Source organism: Heterodontus francisci, chromosome 27 (assembly GCF_036365525.1).
Source record: "Heterodontus francisci isolate sHetFra1 chromosome 27, sHetFra1.hap1, whole genome shotgun sequence".
Taxonomy (NCBI): domain Eukaryota; kingdom Metazoa; phylum Chordata; class Chondrichthyes; order Heterodontiformes; family Heterodontidae; genus Heterodontus; species Heterodontus francisci.
The window spans coordinates 42,417,403-42,435,381 of NC_090397.1; the positions used below are offsets into that span (position 1 = coordinate 42,417,403).

Genomic DNA, 17,979 nt, shown 5'->3' on the forward strand with positions numbered 1-17,979 from the left:
TGACGAACTGGGTTAATTCTCTACCACTACCTGAGCAGCAAATATTCTCAAGGGAATGGCCCTGAGAACCGAGTAGCCATATCCATGATAGTGAGTATATATTGGTGTCCCACTTTTAGAGTCATAGAGTTATAGAGTTTACAGCACAGAAACAGGCCCTTCGGCCCAACGCGCCTGCGCCGACCATCAAGCACCCGTCCTAACTAATCCCATTTTCCCGCACTTGGCCCTTAGCCTTTCATGTTATGGCGTTTCAAGTGCTCATCTAAATATTTCTTGAATGTCGTGAGTGTTCCTGCCTCTACCACCCCTTCAGGCAGTGTGTTCCAGATTCCAACCACCCTCTGGGTGAAAAAATTCCTCCTCAACTCCCCTCTAAACCTCCTGCCCCTTACCTTAAATCTATGCACCCTCGTTATTGACCTCTCCGATAAGGGAAAAAGTTTCTTCCTATCTATTCTATCAATGCCCCTCATAATTTTGTATACTTCAATCAGGTCCCCCCTCAGCCTTCTCCACTCCAAGGAAAACAACCCCAGTCTATCTAGTCTGTCTTCATAACTGAAATGCTCCAGCCCAGGCAACATCCTAGTGATCTCCTCTGCACCGTCTCCATTGCAAGCACAATTTTGTTTTCGGTAAAGGTAGTACACAGTCTACCAACACCCTACTAAATGGTTCCCCAAAAACTGGTATGGGAATTGGAGGTGCTGGTTTTATGGCAGGGTGCAGTTTTCCCACAATCTGACATGTACGGCATGTTTTACAAAACTGCACCACGTCCTTGGGAAAGATGCGGCCAGTAAAAATGTCGACTTATATGTGACTGGGTCTTCCGGATCCCCACATCTCGCTATAGGAATTTCATGGGCTATCCTTAATATTTCCCGGTCTTACTTGGGCGATACCACTATCTGGTAAACTACCATCATTCTTCGTCCGCAGGTCTGTGAGGAGGTCTCTACTTCCTCATCAGAATCCCATTTTTAATGTAGTAGCCTTCCGGAATTCCATTTGCTTCAGCTTCAGTTAGAGACGATTGTGCCACTTTATTTAACTCTGGATCGGCTTGCTGAGCCTTGATCAGAGAAGACTTGCTGAACATTTCGTTCGGATTATCCAAATCCCCAAAGAAAGTTTCAGATATCCGGCTGTCTGTTTGTGATGCCAATTTTACCTCTGACAATGGAATTTGTTTAGCCTTAGCTTGGGTCACTACACATGAAGGAAAAATTCCTGGAACCTTTTCCTGCAACTGTCTGTCTCTTTAACTTCCCTTGGTTTTTCTGTTACTGCTGGAGAAGCTACTACCTCCGCTCCAGCCAAATCATTCTCCAGGAGTAGGTCAACTCTGTCTACAGGAAAACTATGGACAACTCCTACAGTTAGCATTCCAGACATTAGGTCACACTCCAGGTGCACCCAATACAAAGGTACAGGTATATACTCCCCACCGATACCATTCACTGTAACCTTGGCATTCAATGTGCTCTCTGGTGGAAATGTTATGCCTTTCCCCAGCAAAAGAATTTGGATGACTCCTGTATCCCTAAGTATAACTATAGGTTTACCTGCCTCACTTGTGGGACAAGGAATTACTTTTCCTTTTGACAAGAATTCTCTATAACTCTCAGGTACCTTATTCATTTCCCTTGCACTCAAATGACTGGCAGTGATTTTACAAATGCCGATCAGATATGTGGGACATTGGTGTAATCAAACAAGGGGTTGGTTGGTATCAGGAGCCACAAGAGCACTTCCGAAACAGTACCTGAATCCTAAGATTCTGTCATACCCTTAAAATCAAATCCTACATCCCTTTTAGTTTCTATATACACAAGACTTACCACAAGTTTTGTTCATTTATATTCTCATCACTTTTTTTCCCTCCCTTCATCTCCTGAAAGCATGGAATTCTTTCTGGAGTATGGTTCCAGGGGCAGTGATTGTCAGTAGCTCTCCCAGTACAGGTGTGAGGTCATGTTTAGGCTATTTGTCAATGTGGAGTATCACACTGAAGCATGGTGCTGACCTCAGCCAACATCTCACACTTCCACAATTAGAAATAAGCAACAGGAACCCTGCCTGATTTTTCCACCAGAGTTGTTGAGGTCAATTTTAGCACCCTGACTGTCTCCCTGGCTGAGAGCAGTTAATTCAGCACAGGTCAACAATTGAAGCTGGGGTCTTCATTGCCTGAGCTACTCACTGACTAAACTTCATGAGCCACTGGAAGAATTCACCATAATATTTTAATCATATATCTTCCTATAATATTGAGGTAAAGGATTTGATTGGAAAGCTATCCTGTGTCTGGGAAATGATCAAAGAGGGAGTGGCAGATGCCAATAGCTGAGTGTCACAGCAGGAGAACAGATCACATAACGTAATAGTGTGGTGACCAAACAATTGTGGATTTAAATAACTGGACCAAATTTTCAACGTTGCTTAAGTTCTATGACTTGTACCTGTAGGTATAGGGTCCTTTTTGCTCAAGCACAGGTTTAGCTCCAAGATTCATAATTTCTAATGGATTTTTAACATTGAAGAGCCAGAACTGCCTGTAGACAGGGCTTCCTGTTTGTATCCAGTTTTCATATGCAAGGGTGCCTTCTTCAATAACGCCTTCCTATAATAATGATCGGGAAAAAAACTGTTTTAGATAGCCTAAAATAACACAATAACCAGAAATAGTTCCTCATTAGTTTTGAAATGTTAAACTACTTCAAGATCTCAGGGAATCAAGCTGGGGAGCAAGCTGGAAAGTGGATTTGAGGCCCAAGATCAATCATGAATATTGAATGGCAGAGCAGGCTCAATGGGACGTATGGTCTACTCCTGCTCCTATTTCTTATTTTCTTATTACAGAGAATCAACAATCAGGTTTCTCCACACTGTGATAGTGACTTACATGAAACTTCTCTCACACCAATCACTTATGCACCTCACCCGATCGGACAGGTCAGGCAGCTTGCATACAGTGAATGGGTACATGTGCTAATATTGCTGCAGGTGGTGGGGGTGTCGGCAGGACGAAGCTGCAAATTGTGGCATTGGTGAGCTGCAGTGCTGGTGGGTCTGGCAGAAAAAAAGGCACAGAGGCTTCTCTCATTACAGCAGTGTTGTGAACAACTGTCACCTTGTGGCCCCAATTCCACCTTCTATGAAATGCACCTGCTTTGGGGGCTCCAGAGGAGGGACTGACAGGAATACCAGATGGTAACACCACCCTGCTAGTCCCGCTTACTACCTTGATATCAGATTGAAAGGGAGCATATTGTTATATCCCAGAAAGCAGTTGGTGAAGGATGATACTTTATTCAGTCTTACATTTATTTATCGAGTGAATCATTATAAGCATGCACCTTCTAATCCAAGCACACCACAGTTTCAGTGAGTGTCTCTTTATATGTGCTCAAGTGAAACCCCAATTAATGCCCTCCATCTGCATATAATTAAACACAATTGATATACAATTCGCACATATGTGGGATCTGCCTCATCACTGCTCCCATACTTGTCCAGGATCACTAGTAAAGTGGAGTGAAGAACTTGTCGTGCCTGGAACCTCCTCCATTTCTTGTTTGTTCCACAGAATCATAGAATTATTACAGCACAGAAGGAGGCCATTCGGCCCAAAGTGTCTCCGAATGAGCAATTCACCTAGTGCCATTCCCCCGTCTTCTCCCTGTAACCCTGCACATTCTTCCTTTTTAGATAAGAGTCTAACTCCCTTTTGAAAGCCTTGATTGAACCTGCTTGCACCACGTTCTCAGGCAGTGCATTCCAGACCTTAACCACTTGCTGCGTGACAAAGTTTTTTCTCATGTCGCAATTGCTTCTTTTGCCAATTACCTTAAATCTGTGCCCTCTCATTCTCGATCCTTTCATGAGTAGGAACAATTTTTCCCTATCTATTCTGTCAGGCCCCTCATGATTTTGAATAACTATCAAATCACTTCTCCGCCTTCTCTTCTCATGCCAGCAGCTAAACGTTTTTGAGACTGGCTTACAAAGATATTGGGATGCTGACACGTTTGAGTTAGAGAGTTGCGGTTTATATTTCTCCCAAATTTCATATTTTAATTCAAGCTGGTTATGCAATGCTCAGTTTATTTCATGAAGCTCTCTTACAGCCAGCAGAAAAGAGAACAACCTTCAATCAAGATTCAAACCCAGATGCCAAAGATGTGAGACCAGTGTGCTAACAAATCCAGTGAGTATCAAATGATTTAATGAGTGAATAAAAACAACAGGAATTTGTTGTCTTAGACCATAGCACACTCACATCACCATTATTTTAGTAAGTATCAGCAGTATAGTGCAGCAGAAACATAAATATTAAAAAAATGTTCAGCACATACCTATTTTTAAAGATATAAGTAACATTATTCATGTATAAAGTTAGAATGTACCTTATTGACAGTATCCTGGATTATTGCATTTCCAATTGGTATCAGAATACCTCCAATTATCAACAACAGCGCACCAACAGTAATTCCAATACTAAGTAAAACTTTTCTGTTACAGTGCATTATTCCCAATCAGGCTAAGATCAGGCAAACTCGAATGTTGCAGGACAAAGGCAGCAGCCAACAAACAATGCAAGAAGACAGCCCGAGAATCCAGGAGCCAGTTAAAAGTCCAACTTTTTTGTCAGAAGATGAAAGAACATTTAAAGACAAATAAGAAGAGTGAAGCACTAATAACATGGGGTTTGGCTGCGGTCAAGGTCAATGCACACAAAATTTGCTTTCACAAAAACGTACAAAGTTCAGTTAGCAAAGTTCACATGATAAGAAACATATGCTGACAATACTAGTGATGCTTGCTTAACAGATTCATATTGCTCTCCTCGATCTGCTATTTTATAAATACAATTTGTTGTTATTTTACCAAAGGGCTTAACCTATTTAGAATAACTAGGATAAGACCGCATTAAAATAGGGGACAAAGCAATGTACCATGAAAAGGTTAAATGTTTGTCTGCTAAAACGGCCAAGATTCATGGAACTGGCACAGATCAATTGAGCAAAGCCAGGAGATCAAGCAAGAAAGTCTTAAGCATGTTTCTCTCCCCATGTGCTCCAAGCATGATCTTCCATTTTGGGAAAAATTTCTGTGCAGCTTTGCTCCGACAAAATGTTTCATGAAGGACCTCAGATACATGTACAGCCAGCAATTAGGAGGGTAAATGGTATGTTGGTCTTTTTTTGGAAGGGAGTTGGAGTCCAAGAGTAAGGAAGTCTTGCTGGAATTGTACAGGGCTTTGGTGAGACCACACCTTGAGTACTATGTATAGTTTTGGTTTTATTTCCAAAATATACTTTATTCATAAAAATCTGCAAAAATTACATTGCCAAACAGTTTCAAACAGCACCAAAAAATACAAACATTGCAAGGGAGATCAGTTTCCTTCTATACTATCATGGGTTTCTTCACAACCCTTCCATTTCACTATTGTCATGCCAATTACAGTTTTACATTTACAGCAAAAGAAAATATCAACGATACAGTTCGAGGGGTTTCCCATGGATCCAGCCCCTCAGTTCAGCTTGGTGGGGGGCCTTACACTGTGGTCTTTCCCCATTGAGCCTTTGCTGCGGCTGCCCCAAGCTTTAGTGCGTCCCTCAGCACGTAGTCCTGGACCTTGGAATGTGCCAGTCTGCAACATTCGATGGTGGACAACTCTTTGCACTGGAAGACCAGCAAGTTTCGGGCAGACCAAAGGGCATCTTTCACCGAATTGATAGTCCTCCAGCAGCAGTTGATGTTTGTCTCGGTGTGCGTCCCTGGGAACAGCCCATAGAGCACAGACTCCTGTGTTACAGAGCTGCTTGGGATGAACCTCGACAAAAACCACTGCATCTCTTTCCACACCTGCTTTGCAAAGACACATTCCAGGAGGAGGTGGGCGACCGTCTCTTCCCCACCACAGCCAACGCGGGGGCACTGTGCGGAGGGGGCGAGACTTCGGGTGTGCATGAAGGATCTGACGGGAAGGGCCCTTCTCACCACCAGCCAAGCAACGTCTTGGTGCTTGTTTGAAAGTTCTGGTGATGAGGCATGTGTATACCAATGAATATACATTGCACACCTAGGTTCTGTTATAAGATTACTTTGCGACCTCAACTTTAAAGTCACTGTGATATTTTTGTGTCCTTAAAACCTTACTCTAGTTTATTCTGGCTCTTGTCCTGTAGATTACTCTTGGGAGTCACTCCCAGTTCCCCATTTAAAGTGTAACTACCATGCCTGGAAATCGCTGTCTAGTAATCACCTATTTTATGATTCCATAAATTCTCACTTTGGTTGCAAAAGCAGTAGAGCATCACACCAGATCTTAGATATTTAGACATTAGATCTTTATGGTAAATATCCCTCCACCCAGCTCATTGAGTAGACAATATAAGAAAAATATCCTCTCGCTCCTCGCTAGCCAAGGCCCCAAACACTCTTTTCAGGTGAAGCAGCGATTTACTTGTACTTCTTTCAATTTAGTATATTGTATTTGCTGCTCACAATGTGGTCTCCTTTACATTGGGGAGACCAAACGCAGATTGGGTGACTGCTTTGAAGAACACCTTCGCTCAGTCCAAAAACATGACCCTGAGCTTCCTGTCGCTTGCCATTTCAATACACCCCCCTACTCTCATGCCAACATCTCTGTCCTGGGATTGCTGCGTTGTTCCAGTGAACATCAGTGCAAGCTAGGGGAACAGCATCTCATTTACCGATTAGGCATGCTACAGCCTTGAGTTCAATAATTTCAGAGCATGACTGGCCCCCTCCCTTTTTTTATTTATAGTTTTATTTTTTTATTTTAGTTTGTTTCATAATTTTTTTTTTACCATGTGCCTGCCCACTGTTTATTTTCATGTTTGTGCTTTTGCCAGGGCTGCTCATTTTTCTGTCATTTAACACCCACTCTGCACTAACACTGTCTTTCACCACACCATTAACACACCCTTTGCCTTTGCTGCATGACCTTCTGGTCAGTTATTCTCTGTGACCCTCTGTCCTATCAACACCTCCCCTTTTGTTATCTTTTCCTGCACACCCGCTTTATTTTCTTAAAATCTATTACATTTCTAACCTTTGCCATTTCTGATGAAAGGTCACTGACCTGAAACATTAACTCTGCTTCTCTCTCCACAGATGCTGCCAGACCTGCTGAGTATTTCCAGCACTTTTTGTTTATTATTTCAGATTTCCAACATCTGCAGTATTTTGATTTTATTATATAAGAAAAATATCTCCATTCTAAGAACTAAGTTGTCCCATTAAATTGGAACAATTCTGTTATGAACGCTGGACTTTGTAACATGATTACAACAATTGTGATTTTTAAAAAAAAGTTTAACAATGGAGTCCGAAAGGACATGTGACCTCACATCCACTCTGCTAAAGGACAAGACAAATCAAAGACATTTTTGGGGAATAAAGACTGCAAGGCTAACACCTGAAGAACAATGGGTTTCACCCTCCCAAACTTTCGGGTCATTAAAAAAAGGAGTCAATGATTTTCAAGGTGCAGATGTATCAAGCGACTGTCAACACCTGGGAACAATGGAAGGCCCAGGTGGTTCTGTGAAACCAGACTTCTGGATTTTGCAAACTGGATTAGGATAATAAGCTATTGATTTATGAGTCCAGATAAATTTATATTTTCTGAAGACAGAGAGGCTGTAGGGAGAAAACCAGTGGTTGGAGGCTCAAGGCAGGCTGTAAGAAGTGAACCCAGTGGTTGCAGCTGTATAGCAGGCTGTAAAGAAAGACAACCAGGGGCTGCAGCCTCAAAAGAGAGAGGGGATGCCTGAAACAGCAAAAGGCTGCGAAGACTTAAACTTTTTCTGAAAGTTGAAGCGTAGATAAGTAGAAGACCAGCAGGATCACTAGGAATCACCTCATTTACAGACGTCCAGTTCAGACGTGCTCAGAGTAGTAAGCCAAGAGGCCATTCATTTTGAAAAGGTCTGGGAGATCCAACCCATTGCTACTGGAAGGAATTTGGGACATTTAACCACAAAGGATATCCCCATCTAAAAGGACTGTGTAACGTATATGTGTGGTATGAGGTTTTCAAGTATGTTAATAAGTAAAGAAAATACCTTTCTTTGTAAGCTGCGGTATCAGTTACTTACAAAGTTCTGAAACATGAAATATTGTGTAATTCTTTAAATTGGTCTGGGGGTTCATATCTCATATTTTAACATTAATGGTCTCACTGAGGTTGTAACAAATTCCAGCAATAGATTTTGTGTCGAACCAAATGATATGCAACTTCCCTTTAAATGTTGTTTTAATCGATGCTGTACAAAAACTCCACTTCTTCAGGGCCCTGTGGATGTTCACTCTCACTGTGTCCAAGATAGAGTTTACATTACAACTGGAATATTATTGTGAGACATCAACCTCAATTTATTCTGTCTGTACGCAGTTCCATTAATAGTGAAATGCTTTTTAAAATATAAATGCTGCATAAAACAGGACGTGTGATCTTTGAAAAAGTTTAAGTTAATGTTTAAGAAGTAGTGGGATTCTCCACAAGGTTCTGTCCCACAGTGAAACAGGCAGAACTTCAGCCAATGATTCCCCTCTGTCAACATGTTCAGTTCCTTCAATCAGATCTTTTCCACAGCGAGGCAACTTTTCTGATGAAAGGTCACAGACCTGAAACGTTACTTGTTTCTCTCTCCACAGATGCTGCCAGACCTACTGAGTATTTCCAGCACTTTCTGTTTTTATTTGAAAAATAAACGATTTTGTCAGCGCTTGAGACGTTCTTTAATCAGGGACACTTTCACCCCGCAGGATGGGCGGACACTCTTTCAACGTGGACACTTTCACCCCGCAGGATGAGCGGACACTCTTTCATCGTGGACACTTCCGCCCCGCAGGATGGGCGGACACTCTTTCATCGAGGACACTTCCGCCCCGCAGGATGGTCGGACACTCTTTCAACTTGGACACTTCCGCCCCGCAGAACGGGCGGACTACTTTTCATCGTGAACACTGCGGGGCGGATATTCTTTCATCGCGGATACTTCCGCCCCGCAGAATGGAGGGCAAGTTGGCAGAATGGCGAGTGCGGCAGAGGACGCTGGAAAAGCTGCCAAGTGACAGCAGCTTTTGGAGAAGTTGCAGGGTTTTCAGTGCTTTGTGGAACAGGCTGCCGAGAGATGAGTCAGAGTCCCAGCAGCGGCCCCGAGACACGGCCGGGAGCCGAGTGAGTGAGTGAGGCCGCGGGTCCGGGAGGCCCAGGACAGCCTTTTGTATGTGGACTGAGTCTCCCTCTTGTCCAGTCTCTGACTCCGAGATCTGGCCCGAACCGTCTTCTCAGCACCCTTGAACCGCCACCCCTTTCATCCCCATCCCCCCCCCCCCTTTCATCCCCCCCCCCTTTCATCCCCCCCCCCTTTCATCCCCATCCCCCCCCCCTTTCATCCCCATCCCCCCCCCCTTTCATCCCCATCCCCCCCCCTTTCATCCCCATCCCCCTCCCCTTTCATCCCCATCCCCCCCCTTTCATCCCCATCCCCCCCCCTTTCATCCCCATCCCCCCCCCTTTCATCCCCATCCCCCCCCCCTTTCATCCCCATCCCCCCCCCCTTTCATCCCCATCCCCCCCCCCTTTCATCCCCATCCCCCCCCCCTTTCATCCCCATCCCCCCCCCCTTTCATCCCCATCCCCCCCCCCTTTCATCCCCATCCCCCCCCCTTTCATCCCCATCCCCCCCCCTTTCATCCCCATCCCCCCCCCTTTCATCCCCATCCCCCCCCCCCTTTCATCCCCATCCCCCCCCTTTCATCCCCATCCCCCCCCTTTCATCCCCATCCCCCCCCCTTTCATCCCCATCCCCCCCCCTTTCATCCCCATCCCCCCCCCTTTCATCCCCATCCCCCCCCCTTTCATCCCCATCCCCCCCCTTTCATCCCCATCCCCCCCCTTTCATCCCCATCCCCCCCCTTTCATCCCCATCCCCCCCCTTTCATCCCCATCCCCCCCCTTTCATCCCCGTCCCCCCCCTTTCATCCCCGTCCCCCCCCTTTCATCCCCGTCCCCCCCCTTTCATCCCCGTCCCCCCCCTTTCATCCCCGTCCCCCCCCTTTCATCCCCGTCCCCCCCCTTTCATCCCCGTCCCCCCCCTTTCATCCCCGTCCCCCCCCTTTCATCCCCGTCCCCCCCCTTTCATCCCCGTCCCCCCCCTTTCATCCCCGTCCCCCCCCTTTCATCCCCGTCCCCCCCCTTTCATCCCCGTCCCCCCCCTTTCATCCCCGTCCCCCCCCTTTCATCCCCGTCCCCCCCCTTTCATCCCCGTCCCCCCCCTTTCATCCCCGTCCCCCCCCTTTCATCCCCGTCCCCCCCCTTTCATCCCCGTCCCCCCCCTTTCATCCCCGTCCCCCCCCTTTCATCCCCGTCCCCCCCCTTTCATCCCCGTCCCCCCCCTTTCATCCCCGTCCCCCCCCTTTCATCCCCGTCCCCCCCCTTTCATCCCCGTCCCCCCCCTTTCATCCCCGTCCCCCCCCTTTCATCCCCGTCCCCCCCCTTTCATCCCCGTCCCCCCCCTTTCATCCCCGTCCCCCCCCTTTCATCCCCGTCCCCCCCCTTTCATCCCCGTCCCCCCCCTTTCATCCCCGTCCCCCCCCTTTCATCCCCGTCCCCCCCCTTTCATCCCCGTCCCCCCCCTTTCATCCCCGTCCCCCCCCTTTCATCCCCGTCCCCCCCCTTTCATCCCCGTCCCCCCCCTTTCATCCCCGTCCCCCCCCTTTCATCCCCGTCCCCCCCCTTTCATCCCCGTCCCCCCCCTTTCATCCCCGTCCCCCCCTTTCATCCCCGTCCCCCCCCTTTCATCCCCGTCCCCCCCCTTTCATCCCCGTCCCCCCCCTTTCATCCCCGTCCCCCCCCTTTCATCCCCGTCCCCCCCCTTTCATCCCCGTCCCCCCCTTTCATCCCCGTCCCCCCCCTTTCATCCCCGTCCCCCCCCCTTTCATCCCCGTCCCCCCCCTTTCATCCCCGTCCCCCCCCCTTTCATCCCCGTCCCCCCCCCTTTCATCCCCGTCCCCCCCCCTTTCATCCCCGTCCCCCCCCCTTTCATCCCCGTCCCCCCCCCTTTCATCCCCGTCCCCCCCCCTTTCATCCCCGTCCCCCCCCCTTTCATCCCCGTCCCCCCCCCTTTCATCCCCGTCCCCCCCCCTTTCATCCCCGTCCCCCCCCCTTTCATCCCCGTCCCCCCCCCTTTCATCCCCGTCCCCCCTCCTTTCATCCCCGTCCCCCCTCCTTTCATCCCCGTCCCCCCTCCTTTCATCCCCGTCCCCCCCCCTTTCATCCCCGTCCCCCCCCCTTTCATCCCCGTCCCCCCCCCTTTCATCCCCGTCCCCCCCCCTTTCATCCCCGTCCCCCCCCCTTTCATCCCCGTCCCCCCCCCTTTCATCCCCGTCCCCCCCCCTTTCATCCCCGTCCCCCCCCCTTTCATCCCCGTCCCCCCCCCTTTCATCCCCGTCCCCCCCCCTTTCATCCCCGTCCCCCCCCCTTTCATCCCCGTCCCCCCCCCTTTCATCCCCGTCCCCCCCCCCTTTCATCCCCGTCCCCCCCCCTTTCATCCCCGTCCCCCCCCTTTCATCCCCGTCCCCCCCCCTTTCATCCCCGTCCCCCCCCCTTTCATCCCCGTCCCCCCCCCTTTCATCCCCGTCCCCCCCCCTTTCATCCCCGTCCCCCCCCCTTTCATCCCCGTCCCCCCCCCTTTCATCCCCGTCCCCCCCCCTTTCATCCCCGTCCCCCCCCCTTTCATCCCCGTCCCCCCCCCTTTCATCCCCGTCCCCCCCCCTTTCATCCCCGTCCCCCCCCCTTTCATCCCCGTCCCCCCCCCTTTCATCCCCGTCCCCCCCCCTTTCATCCCCGTCCCCCCCCCTTTCATCCCCGTCCCCCCCCCCTTTCATCCCCGTCCCCCCCCCTTTCATCCCCGTCCCCCCCCTTTCATCCCCGTCCCCCCCCTTTCATCCCCGTCCCCCCCCTTTCATCCCCGTCCCCCCCCCTTTCATCCCCGTCCCCCCCTTTTCATCCCCGTCCCCCCCCTTTCATCCCCGTCCCCCCCCCTTTCATCCCCGTCCCCCCCCCTTTCATCCCCGTCCCCCCCCCTTTCATCCCCGTCCCCCCCCCTTTCATCCCCGTCCCCCCCCCTTTCATCCCCGTCCCCCCCTTTCATCCCCGTCCCCCCCTTTCATCCCCGTCCCCCCCCCCTTTCATCCCTTGACCCCCAAGCCACACCCTCTTACTCAGCTGATAAATACATAGGAAGGTTCTTTGCTCTGCACAATCTAACTGCCCTGAATATTTTATTTGTGTGTTCACTACTTTATATGTAAGTGTATTTAACTTCTGAAAATACATAATTGGAAGCCGAGTAGTAGTGCAGGATTTCTTCCCAAAAATCCATCAGGATGAAATTTATCAGACAGCTGTTTTTGTTACAACTGCCTCCAGTAGCACTTGTAAAAAGTAAGTGCCACACGTACACGTGAATGGAGAGAGATTTCATTTGTAAAACTGGTCCTTTAAACTATGTCACAGTTGAATGTTTACTTTTCATAAAATTTCTAAAAGTCCATTCCATAACATTTCGAATTGGTCATTGAAGAAAGTGCTATATGGTTCGTGTTGATTCCACAAAGCTTGTGGCATAGTGCAGGATAGGATATCGACAGCAGAGTTTTGGATGAGCTGCATTTTTGCAGTGGGTGCTGGATGGGAGGTTGGTTAGGGAACATTGGAATAGTCAAGTCTGGAGATTCTCTCAGTAATCAACAAATATCTTTCACACTGTGATATCTGTGTCTGGAACTAACAAACTGAACTCTACTTCATTGGCAGTGCTGTGCCTTTGCAGTTTGCACGTTCTGATAGTGTTATCTATTTATTGCCATCACATTGCATGCATGGGCACCATTTATCTTGAATTTACAATTTTAAATTGTAAATTTTTTTATATATTTATTTATGGGATGTGAGCGTCACTGGTGAGGCCAGCATTTATTGCCAATCCCTAATTGCCCTTGAACTGAGTGGCTTTCAAGGCCATTTCAGAGGTCATTTTTAAGAGTCACCACATTGCTGTGGATCTGGACTGGAGTCACATGTCGGCCAGACCAGGTAAGGATGGCAGATTTCCTTCCTTAAAGGACATTAGTGAACCAGATGGATTTTTACAACAATCGACAATTGTTGATTGTTGACTGTGACATCATCATTAGACTAGCTTTTAATATATATGCAGTATGTTGTTTTTAAATCTGCCTACACATTTCACAAAAAGTTAAACTTCACTTTTGCCCTCATTAGTCAACACTGAACTGTGACATAGCTTAAAGGACCAGTTTTGTAAATGAAATCTCTCTCCATTCATGTGTACGTGTGGGGCTTACTTTTTGCAGGTGCTGCTGGAGGCAGTTGTAACAAGAACAGTTGTCTGATAAATTTCATCCTGATGGATGGTGTAATCTTCAAAGGAGTTGGAAGAGATTCAACCTTGGGAGGCTTAAGATGGACACTACAGAGGTTTCCTTTTTGTCAGAAAATTTTTCCTTTCAATATTACATTCAATTGGATGGGTGGTATAAATGAGATCTCTCCCTTACGTGGGTTGTGAGCAGTGGAAATGTCTTTTGTGTTTCTATCATTGAAAAATGACAAAAAATTAAGAATATTGCTAGGTTTAAAAAGGGATCCTAATGAAAGTTAATTACAAACTCTTAAACAACATGAACAATGTTTTCCTATACTTTTTTTCCCCTCTTCTATGTGCTACTGACTGTAATTCACTGAGGATTTAATCTCTGAATTATCCCATTAGCTCGATTCTTAGAAATTAAAATCTTATTTCACAAAGTGGAATTGAGTAGCCTCCAGGGCACGTCATGTGAAACAGACCCCATCTTCCCTGATGAAACAGAATGATCGAGTGCTTATTGCACATGAGTCAGCCCTGAATAATTTACATCTAACTAATACTGTTTAATGTTCTATGAAGCTTTATTCACTTGTTTCTTTTCCTGAAATTATCTCTATTTCTATTTGTTCTCAGGATGTGGGCAATGCTGGCAAGGCCTCGTTTATTACCTGTCCTTAGGTGTTCTGAGAAGATTTTGTGGGGGCCTATTTGAAACACTGCAGTCCTTGCAGTGATTGTGCTCCCGCAGTGGTATTGGGTAGACTGGGGCGCTCAACTTTTTTGCTTCTGAAGCCATCTTGCTTTGTTATAAAAATTCCACCCATCCCCTGTAACGTAACAAGTATTTTTTCCAGCATTCGTGGTATTTTGCTTGTATATAAGTAAAGCTCAAGAATCCCTCCCCTCCCCAAGAAAGGTTATACATGGGAACAGTACAGATAGAAATCAAAAAAGCAACATCTACATTGTGGATGGGGATAAAATTATAAAATGATGAAGCTAAGAGACCTATGAGACTTGTGTATTAAGAGTGAGTTCCTCATATTGGTTATACATGTGACTTAATGTGGATGATGCTGATGGTTAATCACTGCCTCGTGCATTGAGAAGAGCTGCAATCCACCAAACTCTGTGATGATAAACTTGACACTCACCATTGCCCAGAATTCTTTGTAACTGCTCGTTCCTTACTCGACCTAATTGCCTACAGATAAAAGCACTGGATACTGGGCACTGAGCAGCACGATATCCCATCCTGAACTGCCTTGCTCGAGGTCTGCTGAGGCCTGCATCATTTTCCTTAACCTGCTTCAAGGCCTGCTGTACAGCTCTGGGGCCATTAACATGCCACCGCATGGTGTATGCAGGCCATGAATGCAGACGAAGGTCTGCAGCGCTGTTACATTTACCACTACGTGTGCGCAGCCAGAATAAGGAGAAGGTGGCAGAAAGAAGGCAAAAAAAAATGAATAGTTGGATTTTACCAACAGCGGCGCCAGAGGTGGGGAGCAAATGGCAGTTTCAATGGTGCAAATGGCAATGTGCAGATACCTTGAAACCTTCTCACGGCCACTATTGGGCCAAGGGCTCCCATTGAGAATCCTGAGTTGACACTTCTGGTGATGATGAAGGAATGACGATGTATGTCCGAGTTGTGGTAATGTGTGTCTTGGAGGAGACCTTGAATGTGTTGGTGTTGCCATGAAATTGCTGCAGCTGACCTTCTTGATGGTAGAAATTGCAAGGGAAGGAGTTGCTGTTGCAGTAATCTTAGTGGCATGCTCTGTTCATCCTGTAGATCAGACATGCTTAATTCACAGTGTATTGGTGATGGGAGGGGGTGGGAAGGATAAAGCAAGATAGATGGTAAGGTTTTTTCTTCCTGAGTGTTTCAGCTTCTCTCATCCAGACAAATAGTGACTATTACATCATACTACTGACCTGAACCTTGTAGACGGTGGCGAGGTTTTGTGAGGTCAAGTGCTGAACTAACCATTGCCTTGCTTTTGTAGCCATGGTGTTGCAATCACTTTGGAAGGGAATTGAGTGGGTTTCCATCACTTGATATACCCCACTACTGCACTGTATTTCTCACTCTGTTTATACTGGAGGACGAAGCAAGTTTATATTTCCTGCTGCCCAACTACAAGTACAGAATGCTCATAGTTGGGCAGCTGGAGACACGATGAAAATACAAACTTGTTTTGTCTTTCAGTAAAATAGAACTACATTCTTGAAATAAAAAGTACCCTCTAGAGTAAGATAACATTAGGATCCCATTCGGAGCCCTTTTTGCTGCTGTGCTTGTTGCAGCATGTTTCCTGTAGGTGCCGGGGTCACCTTCGGGATCTCCAAACGGGCACCCAGAATCCAAAAAGATGAAGGTAGTGTAAGCATTGTTTTTTGGACTGTGCCTGCTGAACAACTATTCACATTTTGTCAGTTATTTAAAAGATTTGCACTTCAACTCCACATGGTTGGAAGTAAGTGACTGAAGATTCAGTCTATAATCAGGCTGGAGTGATTGACCACCTTCAGTGCTGCAAGGTTCTCATTCAGTCCATCGTGGCTGTTCCAGTTCTTTGAGTTATCCAAGTAGGACCAGTCCCCCCTCTTTCCCCAAAGCCCTGCACAGTTTTTACTTTTCAAGTATTCAATTCCCTTTTGAAAGTTGTTATTGAATCTGTTGGCACCATCCTATCAGTTGGTTCTGATGCCGAGTTGACTTACCTATTTTCCTTGGGAACATTATTGTACCATAGCTTGGTTTGTCTGACTGTATTTGGCGTTCATTTTGGTTGTGATCCTGGTTGTTTTTACTATTTTACTGTTGCTGTCATTGTAATTAATCTGATCACATACCTGTCCTGCACTTGTCACTTGTCAATGAAAATGTAAAACCAAACATTTGACAGTTTTGTACACCAAGAAAGAAACTGAGTGATCAGCATAATTGGTCCTCAGTCCAATCACAGCTTAAAACTAGAAGTTCAGAAATTATTATTTTTTTTTTGCAGGTAAAGAAAGAAGATGGCCAGAATTGGTTCCAAGAGAGATTTGTGACGCAGCCTGTTGAATCTGATCACTCTGTCTTCACAATTGTGACTATCCTGAAATTCCTGCTCTGGCTGGTCCTACTCGGCCTCTTCATTGAGCTGGAGTTCGGCCTGGCATATTTTGTACTGTCGATGTTTTATTGGATTTACATTGGGACACGAGACCCATCCAAAAAGAAGCAAGGTGAAATTAGTGCATACTCTGTGTTTAACCCTGGCTGTAAGGCTATTGAAGGGAGTCTGACAGCAGAACAGTTTGAGCGAGAACTTCAGTACAGACCCCTAGCTGGCAGATGACTCTGGCCTGAGGAAAACTTTTATTTTATTGTACTAAATGTTCATAGGGGTTATATGTACCTGAAGTAACCAACACAGTTCTTAGTGTGCTCCTGTAGTCCCTTAACCTATGTAGGTTAACAGTTAGTAGGTATCATCCAGGCTGCAGATTGTGCACAGGTTACATGAAGGGATTTTGGTGATTATTTAATTACAATAAAAGGCAACAGTTAAATTGACATTTTTTTACTTCGAAGTTTTAGTGCCACTGAATGTATTTTACTGTAATTGTGGCTGCACACTCTCCATTAAGACAGGAATACTGTACAGGTGGCAATGTACTTCCAGCATTTAAATGAAAGTGTGCTGCATTAAATAATCTAAGTGCCCTGCAACTTGCCTGGAAAATGCCAGTTGTCCTGCATTCCTTCCTCTGCTTTTCTGTTTTAATGCATAGATTGGGTTACAAAGCAGTAATAAGTCTGTGGTCATATAACCTTATAAATTATGAGTAAAACTCAGGCAATTTATTGATGTTACCTGTTCCCTGCAAACCACATTTCCACCCATGATGCTCGTAACAATAGCTATAGACAATAAAGGATATTTCTTACATTTTACAAAACAGAAGTACGCAAAGTTGCTGCAATAAATATTGACCTTGCCAGTGGGACACATCCCATGAACGAATAAAGAAGTGGTACACAAAGTAATTTTGTGTCAGTCATATGACAAGCTCCCATCTCTTATCACATGATTCAAGCTGAAGTTCCACACATTAGTTTCTTGTAACATCACAAATTGCTTTCTCGATTGCTGCAGGATTGCATCCAGTTGTTCAAGTGGCCAGCAGAATTTCGTCTCGGATGTGAACCAGACTTACTACCTGACACCCCTCTTCCATTCTACATTCCAATTTCTTATGTTTCAGTTTTGTTTTCAGGCTACCAATGACAAATATCTGTGTGTAGATGTAGTGTTCATCACTTATCCTGTCACTCTACAAGAGAAAAATAAAGGAGGAACCTGCATTTCCAAATCACTTTGCAGTGTGGGCAAATGTGGTAGCCAATCTGTGCACAGCAAGGTGCCACATGCAACACTGAAATCAGTGCCCAGGTAAACTGCTTTTGCTTTATTGGTTGAGTGCTTTAGTGTTGACCAGTACACTGGGAGAATTCTGCCCCTCTTCAAAAGGT

At 46.4% G+C, this 17,979-nt stretch overlaps 2 protein-coding genes across 2 annotated transcripts in view; one reads left to right on the top strand and one right to left on the bottom strand.

The window, feature by feature from the left end:
- The window catches only part of cd36 (CD36 molecule (CD36 blood group)), a 45,232-nt gene extending 40,697 nt beyond the window's left edge, over positions 1-4,535 (bottom strand). Inside the window, exons 1-2 of the mRNA XM_068059650.1 lie at positions 4,416-4,535; positions 2,469-2,629 (exon numbers count right to left, since the gene is read on the bottom strand). Coding sequence (XP_067915751.1) covers positions 2,469-2,629; positions 4,416-4,535 — 281 coding nt within the window. The remainder of the gene's footprint in view (positions 1-2,468; positions 2,630-4,415) is intronic.
- Positions 4,536-9,021: 4,486 nt separating this feature from the next.
- On the top strand, positions 9,022-17,493 carry saysd1 (SAYSVFN motif domain containing 1). Its single transcript, XM_068059737.1, has 2 exons — positions 9,022-9,229; positions 16,466-17,493. The coding sequence occupies exons 1-2, from the start codon at positions 9,062-9,064 to the stop codon at positions 16,799-16,801; spliced, it is 504 nt and encodes a 167-aa protein (XP_067915838.1). The 5' UTR covers positions 9,022-9,061; the 3' UTR covers positions 16,802-17,493.
- Positions 17,494-17,979: the final 486 nt, after the last annotated feature.